At 39.3% G+C, this 24,857-nt stretch overlaps 1 protein-coding gene across 2 annotated transcripts in view; it reads left to right on the forward strand.

The window, feature by feature from the left end:
- FNIP2 (folliculin interacting protein 2) overlaps nt 1–24,857 on the forward strand; it is a 226,989-nt gene that overhangs the window by 120,884 nt on the left and 81,248 nt on the right. Inside the window, exons 16-18 of one of the 2 annotated variants that reach the window (XM_063107875.1) lie at nt 8,524–8,724; nt 12,342–12,457; nt 14,462–18,043. The exons of the other annotated variant lie outside the window; for it this stretch is intronic. Of the exons in view, the coding sequence (XP_062963945.1) occupies nt 8,524–8,724; nt 12,342–12,457; nt 14,462–14,540 (396 nt within the window). The 3' untranslated portion in view covers nt 14,541–18,043. Of the gene's footprint in view, nt 1–8,523; nt 8,725–12,341; nt 12,458–14,461; nt 18,044–24,857 lie in introns of those variants that run through there. 2 annotated transcript variants of the gene reach the window in all.

A 24,857-nucleotide genomic window follows, 5' to 3' on the forward strand; every position in this document is an offset into this window, starting at 1 on the left:
GGGAAGGCCTCTACCTATCCAGAGAAGGTATCTACGAACACTAGGAGATATCTGGTGCGTCATACAGGTGGCATGTTAGTGACATCCACCTGCCAACCAGCTGCAGGTGTGTGACCTCTGGCCTGGTGGGAGGGGAAAGGTTTACGTTTTAAAGGAGTGTTGGGGTTAGAGCGCTGGCAGACTTTACAAGTAAGGGAAATTTCCTGTAGGAGGGATTTATCTAAAGGGGTGAGTGTAAAGAAAGTTTGTAAAAAGATTGTTAAAGTTTGGGGGCTAGTGTGGAAGAGAGCATGTAGAAGCTGGAACAGGGCCGTATTGTCGGCAGGGGGTATGTCAGTGAGGGCGGCTAAAAGGTGAGCAGGTTTATGTTCGGGATTCATGGCCGCTGTTCGTGCAGCCGCGTCGGCCCTGGAATTGCCCTGTGTGATAGGGGAGTTGTCTTTGTGATGAGACTTGCAGTGAACTACCCCTAGCCAGATGGGCAGACGAGAGCCCTCTATAAGTTTGGTGATAAAGGATGAATTAGTGATTGAGTTTCCTTTTGTGGTGAGTAGGCCCCTTTCCCTCCACACAGCAGCATGGGACAACAGGATGTGGAAAACATATTTGGAGTCAGTGTAAAGCGTGAGGGATTTACCTTGGGCTAAAATATAGGCTCTTGTAACTGCTGTAAGCTCAGCCTGTTGGTTGGTAGTGCCTGGGGGTAGGGGTTTGGCTTCTATGATTTTGGTGAGAGAGGTTACGGCATATCCTGCATAATGGGCAGAGTCCTGTCTGAAAGAACTACCGTCCATAAACCAAATGTAATCGGGATGAGAGAGAGGTCCTTCTGAAATAGAGGAGTGACAGGGCAGGAAGTTTTCTAGGGCCTCCAGGCAATCATGGGAAGGGGCGCCTATACCTGAAGGACAAGGTATGGGAAGTAAAGTGGCAGGATTTAAGGGGGGGCATGGAAGAAAGGTGATGTCAGGGTTTTTGAGGAAGGAGGTGAGAAGGGACAAAACCCTGGATGGAGGGAGGGATTGAAGTCCCTTGTATGTCAGGAGATCCTTAAGTGGTGGGGGGAAAGGATAGTTAATGGTGCCCCGAAAGTTAATTTGTATGCCTCCTTTTGTAAGAGCTGTCCGGCGGCTAGGGCCCTCATGCAGGGTGCCCATCCACGGACGGTGGGATCTAACTGCTTAGAAAGGTATGCTACGGGAGCAAAGGTGGGTCCATAATTTTGTCCCAACACCCCGAGTGCCTATCCACCCTTTTCATGGATGTACAAGAAGAACGGTTTAGAGAGATCAGGGAGATGAAGTGCCGGCGCCTGTACAAGGGTCTGTCGTAATTTTAAAAAGGGATGGTGGGGGGAGGAGAGTAGGGGTTCATCACGGCGACCCTTAGTTAGGTTATACAGAGTTCTGGCCAGGGAGAGAATATCTCTTCCCAGTAGAGGGATGGTACATTGGGGCATGACAAGGAAGGATGTGAGAAGGGTGTGGAAACATCTTGCATTGTGCATGTTAATAGGGGGGTTTTACGAGGGAAAATCTGTTTACCTCTTACCCTGACAATAGGACGGGTGGAAGGTGTAGTTGGGCCCCAGAACTCCCTCAGGACCGAAAAAGTGGCTCCGGTGTCTAAGAGGAAGGAAATGGGGCACCCATCCACCACAAGCCGCACCCTGGGTTCCTGTGTCATGATGGTCATGGTCGGGAACAGAGACCCAAGGCCCCATCAATCTTCTCCTGCTAGTCCCAACAGGTCGGGCTTAGACTGTGGGGTGATTGGCCCCTCTCCACTTCAGGTGGCAGGGCAATCAGATCCCCAATGGCCCCTCCTGTGGCATTTGGGACAGGGAGTGGTTGGAGGCCGAGGAGAGGGGCAGGCTTTTGCCCAGTGTCCCTCTTTTCTGCATTTAAAGCAGGTTCCAGGGGGAAGCTTATGGGTTTGTGGGTGCCTGGGTTGCGGCTGTCCTTGGATTATTTGTGCAAGCATCTGAAAATTTGCCTGATTAGCTCTCTGCTTGCGGTGTTCCTTATCCTCCTCTCTATTATGAAAAACCTTAAAAGCCACCATAAGAATTTCTGTCTGAGGAGTAGCGGGCCCCTGCTCTAGCTTTTTTAATTTAGCCCTAATGTCGGGGTAGCTCTGGGCTAGGAAATAGGTCATTAAAACATGACAACCATCTGGGGTTTCTGGGTCTAGATTGGTATATTGTTGAAGGGCCTTGGTTAACCTGTCTAAAAATTCGGAAGGGGTTTCTTCCTTTTTTTGTGTTACTTCCTGCACCTTTTGGAAATTTACAACTTTTCGAGGAGCCCGTTTGAGGCCAGCTTCAAGGCAGGAAGCAAAAACATCATGGGAATTTATGCCAATAGGGGTGTTATAATCCCATTGGGGATCCTGTTCTGGAACTGCATTTGGGACCTGTAGGGTGGTTAGGATTAGTCCTGTGTGTTTCGTCTGCATGGGCTTGGGCCAATTCCCATACACTCCTTCACTCCTCAGGAAGGAGAGTGTTAGCTATCAACATGTATATGTCATGGTGTGTGAGACTGTAAGCCTGCAGGATCCACTGAAACTCCCTAACATAGGTGGTGGGGTCAGTGGTAAAGGAGCCCAGTTTCTTCTCTAATTGTGTGAGATCAGAGATGGAAAAAGGTACGTGAACTCTGATTACCCCTTCTGGGCCAGCCACCTCTCGAAGCGGTGCAATAGTGGGAGGGACCAGAGGGAGCCCCTGTGATCTAGTCTGTGGAGGACTAAAAGGTTTTGTGGGAGGAGGGGAAATGGGCAGCAGCTGTGGAATTGGAGTGGAAAGGGAAGCTGAAATGGAAGATGGCGGAGAGGAAACTGAGGCAGAGGGGGAAGTGGGAGCGGAGGGAGGTGGGCGGTATGTGGGTGGTTCATCCGCAGGATCGAAAGTAGGAGGGTCAAGAAGGGGTGGAGACGTACAGGCCAGGAGGACTTGGGAGGGAGAGCATGAAGAACAAAGATGGGCGGGCCGACCCCGTGGCGCACTCGGGAGAGTGCGGCGCTGGGAGTGCAGCAGTGCTCCCACCGCGGGTTCGGATCCTATATAAGGATGGCCGGTGCGCTCAGTGCCGCCGGTCACAGAAAGACAAAAAAAAAAAAAAAAAAAAAACAAAGATGGGGATTTTGTCTTAGGAGGTGAAAAGCCTCGACATAGGGGATCTCCTTCCACTTTTTGAGGCACTGGCAATAGTTAAAAAGGTCGCAAAGGAGGTCTGGGTCTAGAGATCCCTCAAAAGGCTAATGGTTTTGGTTGTCCAGGGGGTACTGGAGCCAATCTTGAGTGCAAAATCTGATCGAGAGCTTTGGCTTAATATCTGGTGTGAGGGAGAGTACAGTAAGGTTTCTGAGTAAGCATTTGAGGGGTGAGGTTTCCGGAAGGGATGAGGAGGCTCCCATTGTGAAGTGGACAGAGATAAGGAAATCAAGAGGAAGAGAAAAAGAGAAAACAAGGAAATGAATCCCCAGGCCGGAAGTGGGTCAGCAAAATCCAGGAGGCATCCCCCGAGGAGTTTGTGAGCCACAGTGGTTCTATAGGAACCGGATTAGGAGGAGGGTCATCACCCACACTTCAAGCTCCCAGGAGGCACAGTGCCAGAGGCCACAAGGAACCTAGTACTAGGATTTTTGGAACCCGTTTTAGCATCCAGAGAGAGAGAGAGAGAAGCAGAAAGGAGCCTCCACCCTGAACCCTCACGCTCAAAGGCTCCTGGAGTGAAGGGAGTGGGTAGCTGGAGGGTCCGCCACGACCGTAAAGGTCTTAATGGGGTGTAACTTTACATCTCTTAAGGGCGCGTCGGAGCCTTGTTGGTCGATAACTGCTCTGCTTTAGCCCAGAAGAGGATGGCAGCCCTATAAGTGAGACTTACCCATGGGTGGAAGCGGTGGTGAGTGCGAAGAGCCAGCGCCCGAAAAGGTGGACGAGGGCGAGCCGCCTTGGTTGAGACGGAGACAGGGCCCACAGTGGACAATCCTGCCTCCCAGGTTTCAGCACCAATGAAAGGATGAGGCACAAACGCAAGGCAGCTCGCCAGAGAAGTTCCAATTTATTTCGCGAGTACATCTGTTTTATAGGGTTAGAAGAGAGTTGATAGGTTTACAGGGGACACGGGGCGTTTGGGGATTGGATGGATTATGTTGCTAAGGGGCCGGGAGCAGGGAGCCTGTGCTGATTGGTGCACGATTCATGCCGGCAGGAAGGTATTGTGGCGCCGGCGGGAAGGAAAAAGGCAGAAGAGAAGGGTAGCTAGCGCCATGATGGGGCGCAGCCGAAAAAGGGTTCTCATACGACCTAATACAAACCCCAAGCCCTAAAAAAGTGGATGGATAAGTCAGGCTTTTAATAGGTGTTTGAATCATTCAGTTTTATGTTTTACAGCATTTCTTAGAGTACTTATTTCTTGAAAGTAATGCTCCATGTATATTTCTATACATGATGTGTGTGTGTGTGTGTGTGTGTGTGTGTGTGTGTGTGTGTGTGTGTGTGTGTGTGTGTGTGTGTGTGTGTGTGTGTGTGTGTGTGTGTGTGTACACCCTAATAGGCATGTGAACTTGATAAAATTGTGAACTTAAAAAATCTGCTTGACAGATTTCACCATTAAGGTGTGGCTAATAAGCAAAAGTTAGTTTAAAAAGAAACACACTATAATTCAGTGTTTCCTTTGTTTATTGTGGTTCTATATATGCTTTAAAAATAGAGCTTTCCCTAAAAAGAATTTAAATTGAGTACAGGGGCAGAGGATGTGTGTATTTCTGTGACAAATTCAAACACGGTTTTCTGGATCTTGGAGTTCTTTAAATTTTAAAGCTTAGAAATTGACTGATAAGTCAAAACATAATTTTTGTTTGTTTGTCTTTGTTTTGGTGGCTGGGATCCAAACTTTACCTTAGTGTTATAACACCACTGCTCTAACCAACTGAGATAACCAGCCCACCCCATATGTATGTTTTAAACTGCCCTCTCTCTAATAGGGGTGAATTTCCTTTGGAAAGATTATCAGAAATCTCCAGAATCACCAAAACAAGCTTCATCTCTCTGACCGTATAGAAGTTCAAGCCTGGGCAGCCAGTGGTCCTAGTACCCCTTAAATTGCAACTAAAGTAGTTGCTGATGTTTTTTATCTCTTTCCAGCATCCATTTCTTTTTCTTGACTGTTTAAATTTCCCTCTATTTTCTTCTTCCTTTAAAAGGTGTTTATTCTTCAGTAAATATATGAGTAGCTACTAAATGAGGTAGTTAGATGGAGGTAATTGGATTGCCCTGTGAATATATTCAGGGAATTGTGTGTTAGGTATTTAGTAGACTAAGAATGTGTGATTCTTGGAGTATTTTTTTAAGGTATGCTTCTGAAACATTCAGCTTGTTCTTTTCTGTTCCTGGAGCCAGTATACATAAAAGTCAGTGATCCCATGCTGTTAGGGAATGCAAGATGCTCCTCAGCTCTGCCGTCTGCTTTTTAACTAACCTGTTTCATTTTTATTCAGTAAGTCACCTTTTTCGAACACTAGTTCCTGTGCTAGGAACTAAGGTTACAGGGAGAATATTCGACACCACCCCCACCGCCTTCAAGGAATGGGCTTGCAAATTCCTTTAGTTAACTCAACCCTTGGACCCATTAGTCTTTAGTCTTACCTCAAGTCTCTGCCTCTTTGCTCCAGTGATTTAAAAATGACTTGTGCTCATTTTTCATATTAGATTTTTAAAAATATTTCTCTTACCTGTTTAGTTACTTTTATAATAATTAAGACAACTTCTCTGCCCCTTTTTGTTATTGTATCTAGATTTATAACCTTTTTTTGTTTGTTTTTATTTTTTAATTTATTTTTGGCAGCTGGTTGGTACAGAGATTGAACCCTGGACCTTGGTGTTATCAACACCACGCCCTAACCAACTGATCTAACCAGCCAGCCCTAGATCTACAACCTTATGATGAAACTCATGCTTGGAGAATCTTCCATGCATCAACCTAGTTAGCTTCATTACCCTTATTCCAGCAAATCGTTGCTTAAAACAAAGCTGTTTGTGTTGGTGGTGGTGCCATATAATTTATAGTCTATAGACTATTGGACAGTTGGATTGACACACTCTTCCCTTCCCTACCACTGCAATGGGGAGATCATTTAGAAGACTGAGTTCAGTTGAAAACTAGGGCCTAAATTATCTACTACAAATTAATTTAAAAAAAAAAAAGACAGACTTTACTGTGAAAGATGATTGGCATGCATTTAAATCATTGTATATATATTGGCATATGGTCAGTAATGAAAGAAAGTTTCATACTATAGATCTATTCTGTGGCGTTACTAGCACATTGTGAATTTCTGACAAACGCAAAGCAGTGAAAGGGCTTGAGCTCAAAATACAAATCTTCTAAATTTTCAAATTTCCATTTTCTTTGTTTATAAGGACCAGGCACATCGATGGCAAGTCATCATCATCTTGCTGGGAATTTACAACACACTAAGTGAGAACTTGCAGGCACTTGTAAAGGGAAGTCACTGAGGCCCTATGTCTTTAGCTGTCTATTTTGGAGAGTGTGTATATGTGTGTGTAAGAAGGGTAGTGGTGAGGGGCTCATGAAAACCTTTGGGTGAGAATAGGAGTGTGGGGTCATTACATATGTGAGAAAACCTTTGCTCTTCAGTTAAGTATACAAAATGAGAGCCTTCTTGAGAAACTGGGTTTCATTAATTCCGAGGTATGCTTTATGAAATTCTTTATTTCTCATATTTAAGATTAACATATGCTTAAGAAAATGTTGGGGCATTAGGCCTTGCCTGATTGCTGTTACTCTAAATGGGGAAAATATAAGTCCTGAATGTTTCCCCCTAGGATAAGTATAGGAAAAAATTGTCCCAACAAGGTTTTAATTCAGCCCACCCACCAGTCACTTCTTTTCCATCTTGGAGGAGGAATACAAAGCTGCATAGGCTCCATTTTTAATAGCAAAGTTCAGGACTAGAAAGTCAAATCACTTGTTAAAATTACAGTATGACAGCATACATCTTTGACTTCTATTTTCAGCCTTCCCCCCTACTTGTGTTAAGTCTTAAAAATTGCAGGTAACCAATTGTCAGATGGCAGGGTTGTGTATCTGTTTTGATTCTTTGTTGCAATTAGCAGAAACCAACTCTTGTTAACTTAGGCAGAAGGGACTTTACTGGAAGGATGTTAGGAATTCACAGAATTGATGGGAAGACCAAAGAATGAGGCTTGGAATAGACAGGATACAAGGCAACTCTGGCAGTCCAGGAACAAGGAACTACCAGAAGGTATTTGTGCTAATTGCTGTCGGCTCAGGAATATGGTGGTACCAACCATTTTCAGACTACTGTGCCCGTATTTGCAGGGAGATCCCAGAAAAGTAGCATCTAATTGGCATAGCTTGGATCATGTGACCACACCTTCATAAAGGGAGAATGGGGTGCTGATTACAGTCCCACCAGGCTTAATGCAGGAAAGATCATTCTCCAAAGGGAAATTAGGATGAATTTATTGGGAGGAAGTTATGCAAAACAGCCAAAAGCAACAAATGGCCACCATGGCATGGTGGAAGGGATTGAATGACAGAGGAAGGCCAATACTAGTTTTCCTTTGGTAAATGAGCGTTAGAAAAACGTGATCATGTGCATTGGCTGTGAGGTACATATGTCTGTCAGTCTCTGTAACCTTCACCCCCATTTCTCTCTCTCTTGATTTGGGGCCTAGAATGGCAATCCTGTTGTGATGTTGATTTATATACTTGCAGGATACACTAAGTATGTGTGCCAGAGGTGCTGGTGGTAAGGCTTTGATCAGATTTGAGAAATTAGAGTTTTTAAAGCCCTTCTCCTTAACTGCTTCAGTGTTTACCCTATTTACCCTATGGCACAATTTACTAGTTGTTAACCTGCTTTATCCATAACTGCCCAGTTTTTGAGAATTTTACATTTCAAATACATTTTCCAGTAGCCATACTTTGACCTTTTGGACTAATTTGGATAAATAAATTCATCTCTCAGTCTAATTTTAGTTGCTTGTTAGGGATTATGTATGTAGCACACATAGTTAACTATATGAATTATGCTTAATGATTAAAGCTATAACTTTAAGGAATACTAAGTTAACCTCCCTAGCCTTGTTATTGGAGAAATGGCAGTGGAATCCTATACCTTACTCTGATTTTCCCTATTTTAAAATGAGAGTGCAATCTTTCAAAAAGAAATGGATTTTAATATCCTGGAGTTTATGAATGGTATGTATATTTTTGCCTATCTCTGAACATTTAACATTGATAGTGCACCTCCCGGGTGTAAGAAAAAAATGATTAAATGTAATTTTTATCAAATTAATTTTAAATGATGATTTAGTGACACTCCTATTTAAGTCCTTATAAAGCTCTAAATTTCAGAAACTTCCATCATCACTTTAACCATTAGTCTAATGCTAAACAAAACCTCTGGACATTTTGATTGTCACTTGGAGGTGTTGTGGAAAGTTGACCTACTGTGTTTCTCTTTCAGCATCCAGTGCTTGATGAGCCAATAGCTGAAGCTGTCTGTATTATTGCAGACACGGATAAGTGGAGTGTCCAGGTAGCCACCAGTCAGAGGAAAGTGATGGACAACATGAAACTAGGCCAGGATGTTTTGGTGTCTAGTCAGGTGTCCAGTTTACTTCAGTCCATTTTACAGCTTTACAAGCTTCACCTCCCTGCTGATTTTGTAAGTATTTATTCTCATATATATTTTAAAATGCTTTTAACAACATTTTGATTATAAAATCACAAATTCAAATGTGTTATTTTTAATATAATTGTAGGTTAACATAAGTAAAATTAGAACATGCAACATAAAACCAGCAAACAGCATAGATTTTGGTAACAGTAGCCCTTCCATGAAACAACATAGAGTGGCACTGAAATCTTTTTGAACAAGGTATATGGTAAAGTAAATAAGGTATGGGGAGGGATCGAGCATAAAAGAAAATTTTAAATTCTCCATTGGAGAACTCATTAGTTCTCCTTTTATTAGATATTGAGCAGGCCAGTTTTTGAAGGGATTGTAGTTCCTTTTTTTAGTGACTGTCTTTACAAAGGTGTTAAGGATAAAACAGAATATTGTTGTGTAAACACTTCAAATTTTAAAGAGTTGTATATGTTGTACGTATGTAAGATGGTACCAATTTTTCCTTTTCAAATGGGCTTTTTTTTTTTTTTTTTTTTTTTTTTTGCAGCTGGCCAGCACAGAGATCAAACTCTAGACCCTGGTGTTATTAGCACCACATCTAACCAACTGAGCTAACTGGCCAGCCCCATCAAATGGAATTTTAAAAACACTTTCATAACATTATTTTAAATACAGGCAACAAACAGAGCCTATAAACTCCTAGAAAATTATCAGCAGCTCTCCCCTAGCCACTGGAAATAATGTATACAACAAATTATTTTCTGTGTGTGTGTGTGCGCGCGCGTGCACACACACACACACACACACACATGCTCAGAGAGATTGAGTGAAAGAGAAAATACACTTAGAGGGAGAAAGGTTTCAAAGGTAGAAGATAAGTTTAAGGGCAGATAGCTAGGAAAACTTAGATGAGCTGACCTTAGGGATACATGCTTAGATGAAAGAGTCTGCTTTCTCCACTCTTTCCTCCCTTCTGCACAGTGTTGCTCTTTGCAGCATAGCCCCAAACCAGAACATCTGTTATCTCCTTCCTGGCCTCTGAAAGTGATACAGACCTATTTAACAACAAACTGCACTAATTGCTCATGAAGTGGTTGCTTTCCTGGGTTCTTAGGACCAAATCTATAATTGCACCACATTTCTCAGAAATAGTTGAGACTTTGGTGGCTTTGAAAGAGGTGCTCTGAAATATTGTCTGGTTGTTGTCAAAGAAGTAGCAGTGTGGTATGGCAGGAAGACCACTGAACGTAATTGGGTTAAAGTCAGGGTTTGGCCATTGGTTAATTGTGTGACAGTGGACAGTCCTAAGTGTGTGTCTGAACCTAGCTTTCCCATTCATAAAACGAAGATAGTAACTATTCAACAAGTGTGTTGTGAGAATCCTCTCAAAATTAGTAAATGTACTGCTTTCTAAACTGTCAAAGCACCATGCCAATATAAGATACTTTAAAAGCCAGTATACATCCATGGCCAGTGCAGGAGCTTTGGAGTCCAGTAGCGTGGAGTCAGATCCAAGTTCTCCTGCTTACTGACTGTGTGACCTCTCAAAGCCTCAATTTCCTTATGTGCAAAGCTATAAGAGAAATAAAAGAGAAATAAAAGAACCCATCTCATATGGTTATGAAAATTAGAGAATTAATGTAAAGCACTTGGAACGGTGTTAGATGTTATACGCATTCAGTAAATGGCTGCTGTTAGTATGGCAGTTAATAACAATTAGTTTCGTGAAACAATATTAATGGTTATAAACAATGACAACATCTTTTTGCTAACACCTTTATTTGGGCTTTAAACTGAACCATATTATGACCTTATTTTTTGTTCTACATTTGTAGGCAGTTTTTCTTTCTATAAGCAGATTGGATTATACCGATTTTGAGGCTGACATCTCCTTTTCTGTAAGGGAAGGAAAATATATTAGACTTCATAGCTTTTTTTTACTGCTCTAAGTATGTATCAAACTTTTATATTTCATTCTGTAATACGTAGCTTTTGTTACATTTGACATCTTAGTTATCATAGCAATAAGTTGCTATAGCTAATTCTCTTTACTTCATTTGAATGGAAGTATGTTTAACCACTAAATAGTATGAATGACTTATTTAACCTGACAAAAGCAAGATCAAAGAAGAATCTTATCTGCTGTTTAAAATCCTCCTTAAAAATCAATTGAATGAAACAACATGTGATTAAATGACTATTAGAGTCTTCAGTACGAAAGGAGAAAGTAGCTATTTAAAATTTCAGAGTTAAAAATTGAAGAAATCCATCTCAGGAATAAAATCCTAGAAAGAGAAGGAAAAAAACACCAACACAGTTCTATTTAATAAACAAGAATTTTTTAAAATTTCTAAATGCTTTGATTTCACATTTAGTATACATTCCATATAGACCAGAGTTCTCTTTATTTCCACATTGCATCATAAGTTTTCATGCAGACTGTGAAAACACTGCAAATTAACTATTTTTTAAAATAAAATATCTTTTAACATAAGGGAATCAATGTAATATGATTGTTCTTTTTAATATTTTAGAACACTCTTATTAAAAACTTTGTATTTCACTCTGTAAAGAACTGCAACTTAATAGGAGATCCTTTCACCACTTTACTCTGTTTACTCAGGGAAACATTTCCATGAGAATTGGTAAAATCCTCCTCGCTTTGATTATTAGTCTTAGTCACTTAGTTGTTTCATCCACCCAACACCATGCATTTAAGATTTTAAACCAATGAGAAACTGAAAAGATGGCATCTCTAACAGATACTTTTTCCATGTCACTGATCGGCCCAGATGGTCAAAATCAACATTTTCAAATGCATCTGTTAATCTTTTTTACCTTGAAAATAACAGGCCTAATGGTCTAGAAGAAAATTATGTATGATGGAATTACCCTTGCCAAAGCCATCAGGTGTCTTACTGAAGATGCTTGGATAGCTCTGCCTGCCAAATGCAAAAGCATTTTGCCTTTGGTGAAAGACACAGATGGTTGCTATTCTCTAAAAAATGAAGCTGGACACAATTCCAAGGGTAAAGATGTCTTGAAAATAATTGCCTTTTCTTTATTTTATTAAAGACCTAGTTAAAATACAGTCTCAAAAGCAAAACAAAAAAAGTTTAAAATGACTTTGTTCCATTCAGGGAATGTACTGGGCTAAAATAATCTGAGATGAAGGAAAAATACAATAAAAAAGATGTTCATTACGAAATTATTTATAACAACAAAAAAATGCAAATTGCTTGTGGTTAAGTAAATAATAGTAAATTCACATTCTCAAGAACTATTTAGCCATAAAAATTACATCGACAAAGAATTCTTAATAACATGGGAAAGGATTATAAAATTTTTTAAAAGCAGGAAATAATTGTATTTACAGAATGATTTCAACTGTGTAAGAACTGCCTTTTTAAGACTAGAATGATGTATATATGAAAAATCTTAGCAGTTGTTAGAAAAAGTAAACCTTATTGTTTTACAAGAACTTATTCTTATATCTACTAGTGACAAGGATTGAGATGGTTTGTAATTTAAGTGTGTTTAAAATGGATGAGACTATATAGCTACGTATTTAGAAAGTCAGGGAATTCTAACTTTTAAAATATTGGCAGAGATTTGATTTCTAGCTCTCATTATGAATGTTATTGGCTTCACAGTGCATCATGCATCTTGAAGATAGACTACAGGAGATGTACCTTAAAAGTAAAATGCTGTCTGAATATCTTCGGGGACACACACGAGTCCACGTGAAAGAATTAGGTGTTGTACTGGGGTGAGTTCTGTGAAGTGCCACCACTTCTTGCTGTGATGAGTTGTCCCTAACATTGTACCTACTGACCTGTTTAGCTCGGCCCACCCTAAACCTGCAGGCCCTGGTAACCCATCGGGAGTGTTTGGGGTCCATGAGATGTGGGCCCCTGCAGCTCCCCAATGAACACCATGTTCCTTGTACCTGATACTGAGTTTCACACCTGGAAACAATTGCAGAACTTTAGGCTAGTGGCACTTTATGTCATTCTTACCCCTGGATTGATTTTATGCATAAAGGGAAAAAATTATCCCATTCTGTCTGCCCATTTCTGGTAATTCCATAAGATGCCAAAGTCACAGGCTGTTAGACATGCAGCAGCAGCAGCAGCTTGTATTTACATTTCATTTCCTGGAGGAGCAGCGAAACCTGGCACAGGAAAGGCCTTTCTCTTGGACTTCAAGGAGCCTGCCTGCATGTCCATGGGGTGATTATATTTTCCTCCAGATAGGAGACTTGCTTATGTTACTAACAATGTATATCATCTTCCAGAGGATATTTGCGGTAATTTCTCCGGGGAAAGGAATTCTCACTTTTGTTTTCCTCTCTACTTAATTTTTCAGGAGAGAACTAACAAAAAGACATTATATATGTGGGGAATTGTTCCCCTTATCCGTGATGAGGATTCCCATGACTGGAGGCAGGAAAATATTCTGTTTATAATGTTGACCTTTAAATTCTGTATTAAGCCTGCTAATCAAAGTATTATTTTAAGACTCAGGCCTTGTCATTCTCATCAGACTTTTTATCTTTCACACCTAGGATGTGACTGACAGTATTGTTTGTCCCTTAGCATTTCCTGTCATAAATTTGTTTTACTTACTTCATTTAAAAAATATTTTCCCCTTTTGATGTTTGCTTTAGCAGTTAACTTGCAATATATCTTTGTCACTTTTTTTCTTAGTTTTTTGTTTACATCTATTTAGTAGCTTCAAACTTTCTCTTTAGGTTTCCCATTGCCAGATATGTAACTTATATTTCTAGGACTTTTACCTAGTCCCTGGCTCTGACAGGTGTCCATTGTCAACCCTGTTATAAGAAGCGTAAGAATTTTTCCCTGTAGTACTCATCTCTAGGTCCTCATAGTACGGTATTAGTGGAGTCATGTTCATCCTCTCTTCATCCCCTTCCTCCCATAGTCAGGCCCAGGTGCACTAAAAGTACTACAGAACTTCTTATATGCCCTGAAATTAGGTCTGTAATACTGCTGAAGAAGGAATAGAAAATTTCATGAAGTAATAACAGCAACCATTTTTTATTCTTATTTTTTGGAATTCAAGGGAAAGAATTAGGACATATTCCACAGACTGAAACAGTCCCCCCAAACTTTTTTACAGCACCTGGCAGCATTTAGCTGTTGACCATTCTATATCCACCTCTGCTTTGAGAGGCAGCCAAGGCTGCGTTCATTTGAAACTGTGATGTCTCTTAATACAGTATTTTTTAGTGTCACTTTACTCTCAGAATATTGTGGTTCAAATGCTTAGCGAGGGTGTAAGTTGTATTACCTGTTGAACAAATCCCCAAAGTTTTTGAAGAAATTACTACCATCATCATTTTCCTAAGACTAATTTGAATCTGGGTGCAAAATCGGTGTGCATTCAGCATTGTCGACTGGTGGAATGAGGCGATAATGGAGAAAACCTTAAAGTATGATGTAATGAAGTTGTACAGAGAATACAGAAAAGTTGTAGACTGAAAGTTGGGTGGCCCCTATTGTGGGAAGAACATTCTATGTCCACACATATGCTCAGCACACCTCTGGCACCTGTCTCCCTTTGCCTCCATGGGCAGTGTCTACTGGGAAATTTTACTGAAAGACTAAGTTTATTATCTTTCCATCTATTTTACTTTTTCATTAGTTTTAAACGATGATCTGACAAGCTTCGTACCTAGAAATAATACTTCCCTATAAAATCATGCTATTCTAAAGTAATATTCTTTTTCCTTCTTTCTTTCAATATTCAGGATTGAATCTAACGACCTTCCTCTGTTGACTGCTGTTGCCAGTACCCATTCTCCTCACGTGGCTCAGATACTCTTATAAGCTAAAGCTCAGGACAGTTCTTCCTTGAAAGAAAAAAAATCAAATTCTCAACTGAAGGAGAAAAGAATAAGCTTTGTAACATCAGTATAAGAGCATAAGAGCAGCAGTCATTCCACCGTTTCGTGTTTTTGTTTTTAAGCAGATGCTTCATTGGAAGACTTAGGTTTATTTGACATAATGGCATTTCTGTTTTTCGTGAACACTTTAGACCTTGTGTTACCCATGAATCAATGGAGAGTGAGCTTTCTGGTAGAAGGAAATGTAAGCACTACACTAAACACTAAGCTGTTGGTACCGATTGCCTTGCGCTGTTTGGGCAGAATAAGGACGAGTGACTTTGGAGCAGAGAGGTAAACAATGTACATAACATTCCAGTAGAAAAATGTTTCAGAGTTTAAGCGTGAGCTCTCCAAACTGGAGAAAGCATATTCTGCTATTCTAAGAAGACAGTCAGAACAACGACTTTGGATTCCAGATCGGAGTTTGCTTTTTACAAAGAAAGCCACATTGTACCATCTTCAGCTCTGGTGGCTGTAACAGTTACTGTTCGACAAAAGAAATAGGAAAGAGATTTGCCTGTTGGGAAGAGAGAGTGCTTTAGGGACCCACTGTTTTCATTTCTTCTTGGAGTTTACTTTGTTTCAGCTGCAGCCACAACTAGGTCAGAGATGGATCGTTGGTGCAATAAACCCAAGAATCGATGTAGCATCTTAACCCCATCAAGATGTAGTTTGTAGCAGCAAAGTGTGTATAGCCTGATATCATATATTTTATCCTTGTAATACTTCAGAGCTTTCAGCAGCCTCTTAAAGAGAGGCCATTTACCAAAGTTTTTTCTATAAGCTCGAGTGTGTTTCTGTTGGTAAATTCTTCCAGCCGAAGCTACTTTCTTCCTATCATAGTTAATACAAATGACTATACTTTAAAAGGCACAGCTGTCCTGGTGGGAAATGAAACCTGCAACAGTTCAGGATGACTAATGAAAGTAATTTGTTTGAACATTTAGCAACAATCCATATGAGATCTAATCTTTTACATTATCATCTCTGTTCCTTCTAATTTCTATGTTCTTTTCAAAACATCTTTCAGAAATTAATTTACCCATCAAATAAAACCTAGCAAAATGAAGAATTATTAGCCCAGTTCACTTAAAAAACAAAACAAAAAGAAACTTTAATTTTCTGTTAATATAAAAGAAACTTAGTTTACTGACAATGAAACAGACTATGTACTAACATCCAGGGTGAAGTAAAATAATTTTTTAAGAAATTGATCATTAAAATACAGGAGCTAATATAGAAAAGCAAAACATTAGCACTTTGCAGATCTTGAGTTTAATTAATTATAACCAGGCTCTGATTTCCTTTCACTGTTATATGAATTCTAGTCTTTTCCATGTATCCTTTGTACCTAAGAATATGAAGTAACCTCCCCTTTAGGTTTTAGAATGACTTCAAATTTTCTAGTTGATAAAATCCTGATCCTAAATACCAAGTTACGTGAGTTCATCTCTTTATTCTTTTCAAATGCAGGTTATTTGTTTGAAAGAGTATACCAGCAGTACCAATGGAGAAAAATCAGTGTGTTATTTCTTAGGACTAGGTCAGAGCTGCTATCTTTCCCTTTCTTTTTTTTAATGACAAAAATCACAGATGGGTACATGAAGGCCCTTAAGATCTTTAGTTTTCATTTGATGTCCTTCATAAAATTGAAGTTTTTCATTCTTTTTAATTCTTCTCTATTTCCTTTTGCCTAACATTCGAGTTTGGTGTTTTAAATTATCTAGTTCCATGACATCATTGTTTGCTATTATGTTACAGAAAGAGAACGAACCTCCCCCGTGGCTCAGCTCACGCAGCATTCGTTTTTCATTACGTTTGAATGAATTGTCATCGCTGATGTTACAGCATTTTCATCTGCACTAGTTTAAAGCATTCCCTCATCTCCAGTTCTCTTTTCTTTGTTTACACATTTTGGGCACTTTCCCTCATTCACCACCTTCCAGGGTTTTGTAGAAAATAACTTGATACAAAATCAATTCAGTTCTAATGTGTATATAGTGGCATGTTGAAAATTAGACCCACATAGGGGAAATTAAGCTTTTTTTTTTTTTTTTAACTGTATTTAAAGTCTTAAGGAAATTAAGCTTTAAACGGCTGATTCTAAACTCCATACATAAAAAATTTAGCCCGGCCCCCTCAAAGCCGGAGAAAATTTAATTTGCTTCAATCTGATGTCCACAACTCTCTCTCCAAAAATGTGTTGGAAGACTACAGGTGGGTCATATGTGGGGGTTGTCTCAGCGACGCTCAGGATTCCAGTGAGAGCCTAATCCTCATATCTATTGCCTACAAAAACAGACCACGAATGTTGCTGCTCTTTTATAATCCTTCTTTAAATATTTAACACTCAAGGTTTTTTTGTCTTAAATTCTCACAGAATTGTGTTGAGATACACCCACTGACACATCACGCACCACCCAGTGGCTTCATTCTGTCTTAGCCGGAGAGGCAAGAAAGGGATCCCACCCTCTCCCATGCCCACCTCGAGAAAAAAGTAAATACTTAAAAAAACAAAGACATCTACCTCAGTTGACAGGATTCCACCTTTAGGGTTTCTTCAACTTTTAAGTCTTACCTGTTGAGTGTAACTTTTGTAGCATCTTGCATTTTGAAGCCAGCTAGTGAGGCATGACAGAGCAGCAGTGTGTCGATGTTACTGTGATGGACCTCTTTCTAGCATGTTGCAGTTTTATTTTTAATAAATTGATAAGTGATATGAATGTAAAGATAATTGTGTATGTTTGAAACATGACAATGAAAATTTTAAATGTAGCTTCCATACTTGTGCATAATTCCAAAGTATTTTATTTTTATCAGTGTTAAATAGCTTTTTGTACAGGCTTCAATCCATTTTTCTGAAGTGTGCTGTTTTTTAATGAAAGTAACTATAATCTTTTCACATCCCATGGAACTGCCGTTTACACATTGCAACTTTTTAAACTTACCATATTTTTCAAAATTAACTTTTTTGGAGGGAGTAAAATCCCCACTTGCTAGATAATACTAAACCATTGTTTGGGCTCTTATAATTAGGTCCTGAGATTTTATAAAAATGTAGTCTGTAGCTTTTTAGGTTCTTCACTAGAGTTGGTTGTACATAAAAATAAAGAATATAAAATGACCCCAGAAGTCCTTTAAATGTCTGGATTTTTCCACTAATATGTACTTTTGAGAGTATTTTGTTCATGTATACTTTCACCATTAAATTGAAAAAGTCTTTAGCTTCTCTTGGTAAGTGTGAGCCATTTGTTTTTTACTTTGTTTGTACTTTGGGGGAGAGGATATTTTAATATAATTTTTGCCTAAATCAAGCAGCCCCCTCTGAATGTTAATTTTTAAATATCAAAATTTGGTGAACCATATATCTTGGAAATGAGCTTGCAATATGCTTAAATTTAAGTGTTTTAAAAAGGAGAAAATTCTGGGATTTATTATTATTGAAACTCCATTAAGAAAAAATTATAAGATTTTATATTTTTGATCAGTTGAATAGATACCAATGTCAATGTGTGAAAAATTTTTCTTAAAATTTATTCACGTATTATTTTGATCCATGTTTCTGTGGCATTTGGTGCAATAAACCTTTTGACTTTATCTTGAACATATTTCTGGTGCTGCATATGATTTGTTTGTTACATTTAATCAAATACAGTAGTCTCATTTTCAATAATTCATGCTGAAACAAGTTCATTGTATGAAGCCCAGAGCAGGTCTAGTAGCACATAGAGAGTGGGGACTGGGGATGATAGAGAACTATCGTGCAGTCTGTGGGACAACCCCAGTTAATGAGTATTGTCCCACCTCTTGGGTGACATTAAAATATTCTTCTGACCCAGTCACAACTAGGCAAGCTGTTGCCACCACACCAGGGCCCCACCAGGGTCCCACCAGGGTCCTGAGGTATGGAGCTAGGGAAAGCTGAACCCAGACGCAACCAGGTAAAGAGCACACCAAAAACACCATTTTCACACAGGTAGCCCTCCATAGCCACCACAATTGCCATGACTGCCCCCAAAGCAGCTAATCTCTATAGTAGCAGTCACAGCCACCAGTGCAGATGGCACGCCGGACTCTCAACTTCATTGACACAAGGAGAGGCACCAGCAGAGACCAGAAAGAAGAAGTCCTCTCTCTCCACAAAGCACACTCCAGAGTAATAGAAGAAGCATCTGATTTATGGTAATAGGGGAGGACTTGACCACACCTGTCTCAGTACTGCATAGATCATCTAGGCAACAAACCAATTACTCTATCAGAGGGAGAGAACAAATCTATGGTTATTAGGGAGGAGGGGTGACAGGGAGGGGGAAGGGGAGAGATTGGATAAGGGGCATAAAGACAAGTATGATTTGTAACAATGAATATGCTAATAAAAAATATATTCTTCTGGACACTCATGTATGTGAGTGAAAAGCCTGTTTATAATTATCTAAGCTGAGAGTTCAATTCTGCTTTGTATAAAAGCACAGTGTATTTTTTATATGACTTTAGCATATGCTGAATTTTCCACAAATGCAAGTGTTGTGTAAATTGAGGGAAGATTTTAGTTTGTAAGGTTCAGAATTTTAATGAGAATCGGTCACTTGGTCTTTACCAAGAATCATGCTTTTATGAAACTACATTACCAACTGCTCATGGAGTTTGAGTCACCAATACAGTACATCTCCACCAGTCTTCATTCATAGCTGTTGCATTCGTGGAGGCTATACATAGATGCGAGCATCTGCCTACTTCATTATATTTTCTCATCTACTAGTGCCCCAATATTTATGTATTAAAGTATGTACAATAATTACTTTTTAAATAGTACATCTAGAGCATTATATTGGTTTGTTATACATTATGTAAATAAGTTATATTTGTGAATTTTATTTTAGAATAGTAAAGAGGGCATTATAAAGTATTTGCTGTGAAAGGGATGAGATCCACTGCTATATGTGGTTTCAGAAAAAATATGCAACTGTAACTTTTGTACCAACATAATGCCATACTGCATTACGTTATCTTAAAGACTATAAGGAGAATTTGTTAGATATTTCAAAATTCTAATTAAATGAAAATTTCAAGTGTTTTCCATATTCCCTGAAGCAATTTTAGAATCATGCCATTAGTAAAGGACTTAAACACACAGATGCTTTATGTATGTTACCTCATTTAAACCTTCTCAACTGGGTGAGGTGGGTACTGCGATGGTTAATTTCAAGTGTCATCTTGGCTAGGCCATGGTACTCAGATATTTGGTCAAACACTAGTCTGGATGGTGCTCTGAAGGTATTTTTTTTAGATGAGATTAATATTTAAATCAGTAGACCTTGAATAAAGCAGATTATCCTCTGTAATGTGGATGGTCCTCATCCAACCAGTTGGAGAGAGCAAAGACTGAGGTCCCCTCAGGAAGAGGGAATTCTGCCTCCAGACTGCCTTAGACTTGAGGTGCAATGTCAGCTCTTCCCTGGTTCTCCAGCCTGCTATCCTACCCTGCAGATTTCGGATTTGCCAGTTCCCATATCACATGAGCCAATTCCTTAAGCACCTCTCTCCCTCTTGCTCTCTAAACATTCACACACACCTCCCATTGGGTCTCTTTCTCTGGAGAACCCTGACAATACAGGTATTTAAGAGATCAGTCCAGTGATATATATGATAACCCAGTAGGGAGTTGGGTAGGATCAGAATATTGTCATACCAAGTTATAGAAAGTAGACTTTTAAGCAAAGGTTTTTAACAGAATAAACAGTACAGACTTTAGAGTTACCCCTTAAGGGTTGAAGTACAAGTCACATAGTCTCTGAGTATGTGCTGCAAGAAGAATTTGAAAACAAGTTAGAAACAACCCTCTGAGATGGGAAGGAAGGAGGTAACACTAAATTAAAAGTGAAGGAAAAAAGTCTCTTTTCTACAAAGATCCATCCCTACTGCTGTGTTAACTCCTGTAGTTGTGCATCTCCCTCTGCTTTCTTGGCCTCAAACCTTCAGTTATCCCCTTGTCTCATCTTTAGGTTCTCAATCTACTGATGTTTTCTACTCAAAGTGTTTTAATTTTAATTTTTTTTTTTTTTTGTATGTCTCACCATATTAAGCCTTTCTCCTGTTATGGGACAGACTCAGCAAAGAAGCAGTCAGCACTCAGAGGGTTGGAGTGTCAGGTGTTTATTACACCGGAGGACCCAAAAGAGCTAGTGCTCCAAACTTTGAGCCCAGAGCTAAAGTGTTAACAAGGTTTATATAGGCAAACTCTTCCAGGTTTTAGGTCTCAGTTTCTCAACACTCATATGGCTAAGGCAGCTGTAATCTTTGTTTTCTCAGAATTCATGTGGTCTAAGCAGATAAGCAAGCTTGGTTACAGAAGCAAGGAATGCAAGCAGATGATTAACAGCCAGGCTGATGCAAGATGCAAGTACTATTTCAAAGGCAAAGCAGGCTACTGAAAGAATTAATTCTGAATTTTCCCAACATACCTACACTCCCCTGTCCTTATCTCTTTCTGTTGTTTGGCAGGTAAGCATGTTCTAGAGAGGTTTACTTGGCTTTCACTTCTTTGCTTCCTAGTCATTCTCTGCTCTGCCTGGCTCGCTCTCCCACCGCTCTCACCAGGATCTCAGAGGTCAGCCTCCACTTCCTTCCCACGGAAATTTAAATCTTTCCCTACATCCAGTCAGCACTGAGAGCTGTTGTAAATGCATCACCTTTTCTCCACTCTTTCTGCCTCATTTCAATCTCTCTTCATTTCTCAATTGAGTTACTGAATTGCCTTCTGAACTTGGCTCCTTTTCATATCAAACAGCTCTAAACAATCCTCTTCTCAGCTGTCTAAATCTTCCAAAAAATGAACATTTAATTCTGTCACTTCTCTCTTTAAAAATCAGCCCAGTGAAATACAAGTTTGCACTCATAATGACCCTACTGATCCGACTTGTGCAGTCTCATTACCAGTTCCTCCTCTTTACACTCTATTCTCCAGTCATATTGAACCACATGCACTTCCCTTTTGGTGCTGGGTAATCACTGCCTTTGTCCTGTAAATCTGTTCTTCTTGGTCCCCCTCTCCCCTTTGCCCCATCAAGTCTCTCCTGTTCCTAGCTCAAAATTCAATACATTGTCAGATATTCTTAACACCTTCCTACTCAAGATCTCCAGACCAGCAACAATTAACTGCATTGCCTAGGAGCTTTATAGAAATGCAGAATCTCAAGCCCCATTCCAGATGCATTAAATCATAATCTACATTTTAATGCCATCTCCAAGTGATCTGTATGCATATTAAAGGATGTATCAATCACGGAGATGGATGTCCATGTATTGTAATGAAGGGGAGCAAGAGAATATCTGCAAGCAAAGAAATAAAATAGAAATGGGTGATGTTAAAAGTGTCTGTCACAGTCACACAGCACTTAGGTAGCTAATACTTACGTGGAGAGAAAAAAAATACCAAAACTCAGGAGAAATAACACATAGAATAGAAGATAGAACTTGAGAGACATTTTGTGATTTAAAAAAAGAAACTTGGGGAAATATAGTAGAAGAAACAGATAAGAAATTTCCCCAATTGATTTCCAAAAATATTTGTAAGAGCATGTTGGGCAAATGTATACAAGAATGATACATACCGTTAAATATCACAAATTTCACTTTTAAGAAACATCGTAATTAAGCTCTAAACTTCAGTTTATAAGTGAAAAGGCAAACAGTACATGAACGTAAAATATCCCCATTTTTATGCATCCATCCATTTCAATTAGAAATCATATGATTATTGTGTATAGGCTTATGCTTTTAAAATTTCCCCCAAAGCCCTCCTTAACATTGACGAATTTTAGGGTTGGCTGGTTAGGTCAGTTGGTGCGTGCAGCCTTGTAACACCAAGGTCACAGGTTTGGATCCCTGTACCAGCCAGCCACAAAAAAAGAAAAAAAAAATATTGACTAAATTTTACTTTTTAGAGGTTTTCAGTGCATAGTTCTGATTCTTGCAGCGTGAGAATAGTAATGGTAGCCACTCACTGGTGGCTAACTGTGAGGCAGTGTGTTGGAGGCTTTTCACGTGTCGTATCCGTTACTTGCTTTTGAATACTGTATATAAGAATGCTTGCTTTAAGTTATTTTCCCTGAAGAGGATTTGTATAAAGGAGGGAAGGAGTGAATATGTATTGAGGTATCCACAAGAACTCTCTAGGACACTCCAAGAAATGAACTTGGAGGACAAGTTTCTAATCTCTGGAAATTCAGAAGAAAGCCTACTCAACAAAAAGAGATTGTTTTGAATGATACAGAATTTTGTTTATATCTGGAAGGGAAGGGGCCTGACCGAGTGATCAACTGCCCTCAGCAGTGATGAGTTAACCGACATCAGGTGCCTCTTGACGTGATACCCTGAGAATGACATGATTCTGGATTCCTGCCAAAAACATGCCACCTGAATCCACTCGTGAGGAAGCATCAGAAAATCCCATATTGGGAGAACTTCTACAGAACTGGCCTACACTCTTCAAAAATGTCAGTGTTAAAAAATACCGTTACTGAAGAACTCTTCCAAATTGAAGGAGGCTAAAGAGACATGATAACTAAATGTAATACATGGTCCTAGATTGAATTCTGGGTCAAGGAAAAATACAAAAGTCAATTAACAAAATTTGATTATGAGCTACAGATTAGATAATAATATTGTATCTCTATTAATTTTCCTGAATCTTATAATTATACTGTGGTTATCTCAACAACTATCCTTGTTCTTAGGAAATATACCCTGAAACATTTAGGAGTGAAGGGTTATGATGTCTGCAACTTACCCTCAAATGGTTCAGAAAAAAAAAAAAAATACACGTACACACAGACATAAATATGTAGAAAGACAGCATTAAAGCAAATAAAGTTGACAATTGATGACTCTGGGCAAAGAGTGTTTCAGGAGTTCTTTGTACTATTCTTGCAACTTCCTTTGTAAATTTAGAATCATTTTAAAATAGAGTCTTTTAACAGATTTTAAATGCACAAAAATTTCAATTGGATTTAGTGAATGATGGAGGCATTTGGGATAATTTAATCAATGGTAGTTCTAATCCTACATGAAATTAGTTCAGTGACAAAAAGTAACTAATCTGAGCCCTCCTCCACATACACTGCAACAAATTATCTCATTTAGGCCTATCCCCAAATTCAGACCACATAGGAATGTTAGAAGCTGAACTGCTCCCTTTTTCAATACAAAATGTCCCTGGGGTCAGGACCTACCAAGGAGGACTACTACCGTTCCCACAGAACGCTTCAAATAGATGTAATTTATTGCTGATGAATCAGATCTCTGGCAACAGAGGGTAAGTAATATTTTAGTGAGTTGGCAAGACTCTTTAATGGATCAAGAAGACTTCATGAAGGAAACAGGAGTTTCTGCATGAATCTGAGCTAAGCTATTCCCTTTTGTATCATGGAAACTTGTTATCAAACTCAATATTGAGATGCCGGACTACAAGGAAGTGCATTGTGCTGTGGGATTATGCAAAAAGCTAATAGAGGAGAGTGGTTTGTACACAGACCTCAGGAAATAGTTCTTGAATATATACTTTCACATTCTTTACTTGATTCTCATGCTAACTCTACAAAATATTCGGGACAGAAACCAATATCCCCATTTTACTTATAAAAAAACCCATATAGGGAAATTATGTGACTTGCCCACAATTCCATAGATAGTGAAGGGGAAAAAATAGAAGTTGAAATGGTATATTCTTACTCTGCTAACCAGTCTGTGAGAGTGTTAAGGAGTGTATAGACTTACCTCTACTTCACAGACTGTGTGACTTTCTCAGCTTGTGGAAATCAAGGGGCTGGCAATTCTCTCCAGGTTAAACCATGTGATAAAAAAGCAATTCTAAGGACTAAAACACACGACCTCTTGTTTTCTTTAGCTGTAGAATGGAGATAATATCCACCTACCCACTGAATGGACATTATTGTGGAAATCTAATACAAATTACAAAATGCTTTGACTGTTTAAAAAGAGCTATTAAGCTATCAGCAGTATTACTACTAAACACTCTCTAATTTGTATATTAAAACAGGATGTTTTTTCCTATGATGATTCAGAAAAGTAAAAAATCCTACCTCTTCCTTTTTTGGTAGCTTTGGCAGCTGAGCTGGTTTGGAAGCTCTTGGCAATGGTGACTTACTCTGCCTAACAAGAATAGCCCATTTCGAGTTCCTCTGATTGGAGTCCTCGTAATCACTCATATGCCAGGCAATAGTACCACGACTGGATTTTC

The sequence above is a fragment of the Cynocephalus volans genome, chromosome 9 (assembly GCF_027409185.1).
Source record: "Cynocephalus volans isolate mCynVol1 chromosome 9, mCynVol1.pri, whole genome shotgun sequence".
Lineage (NCBI taxonomy): Eukaryota > Metazoa > Chordata > Mammalia > Dermoptera > Cynocephalidae > Cynocephalus > Cynocephalus volans.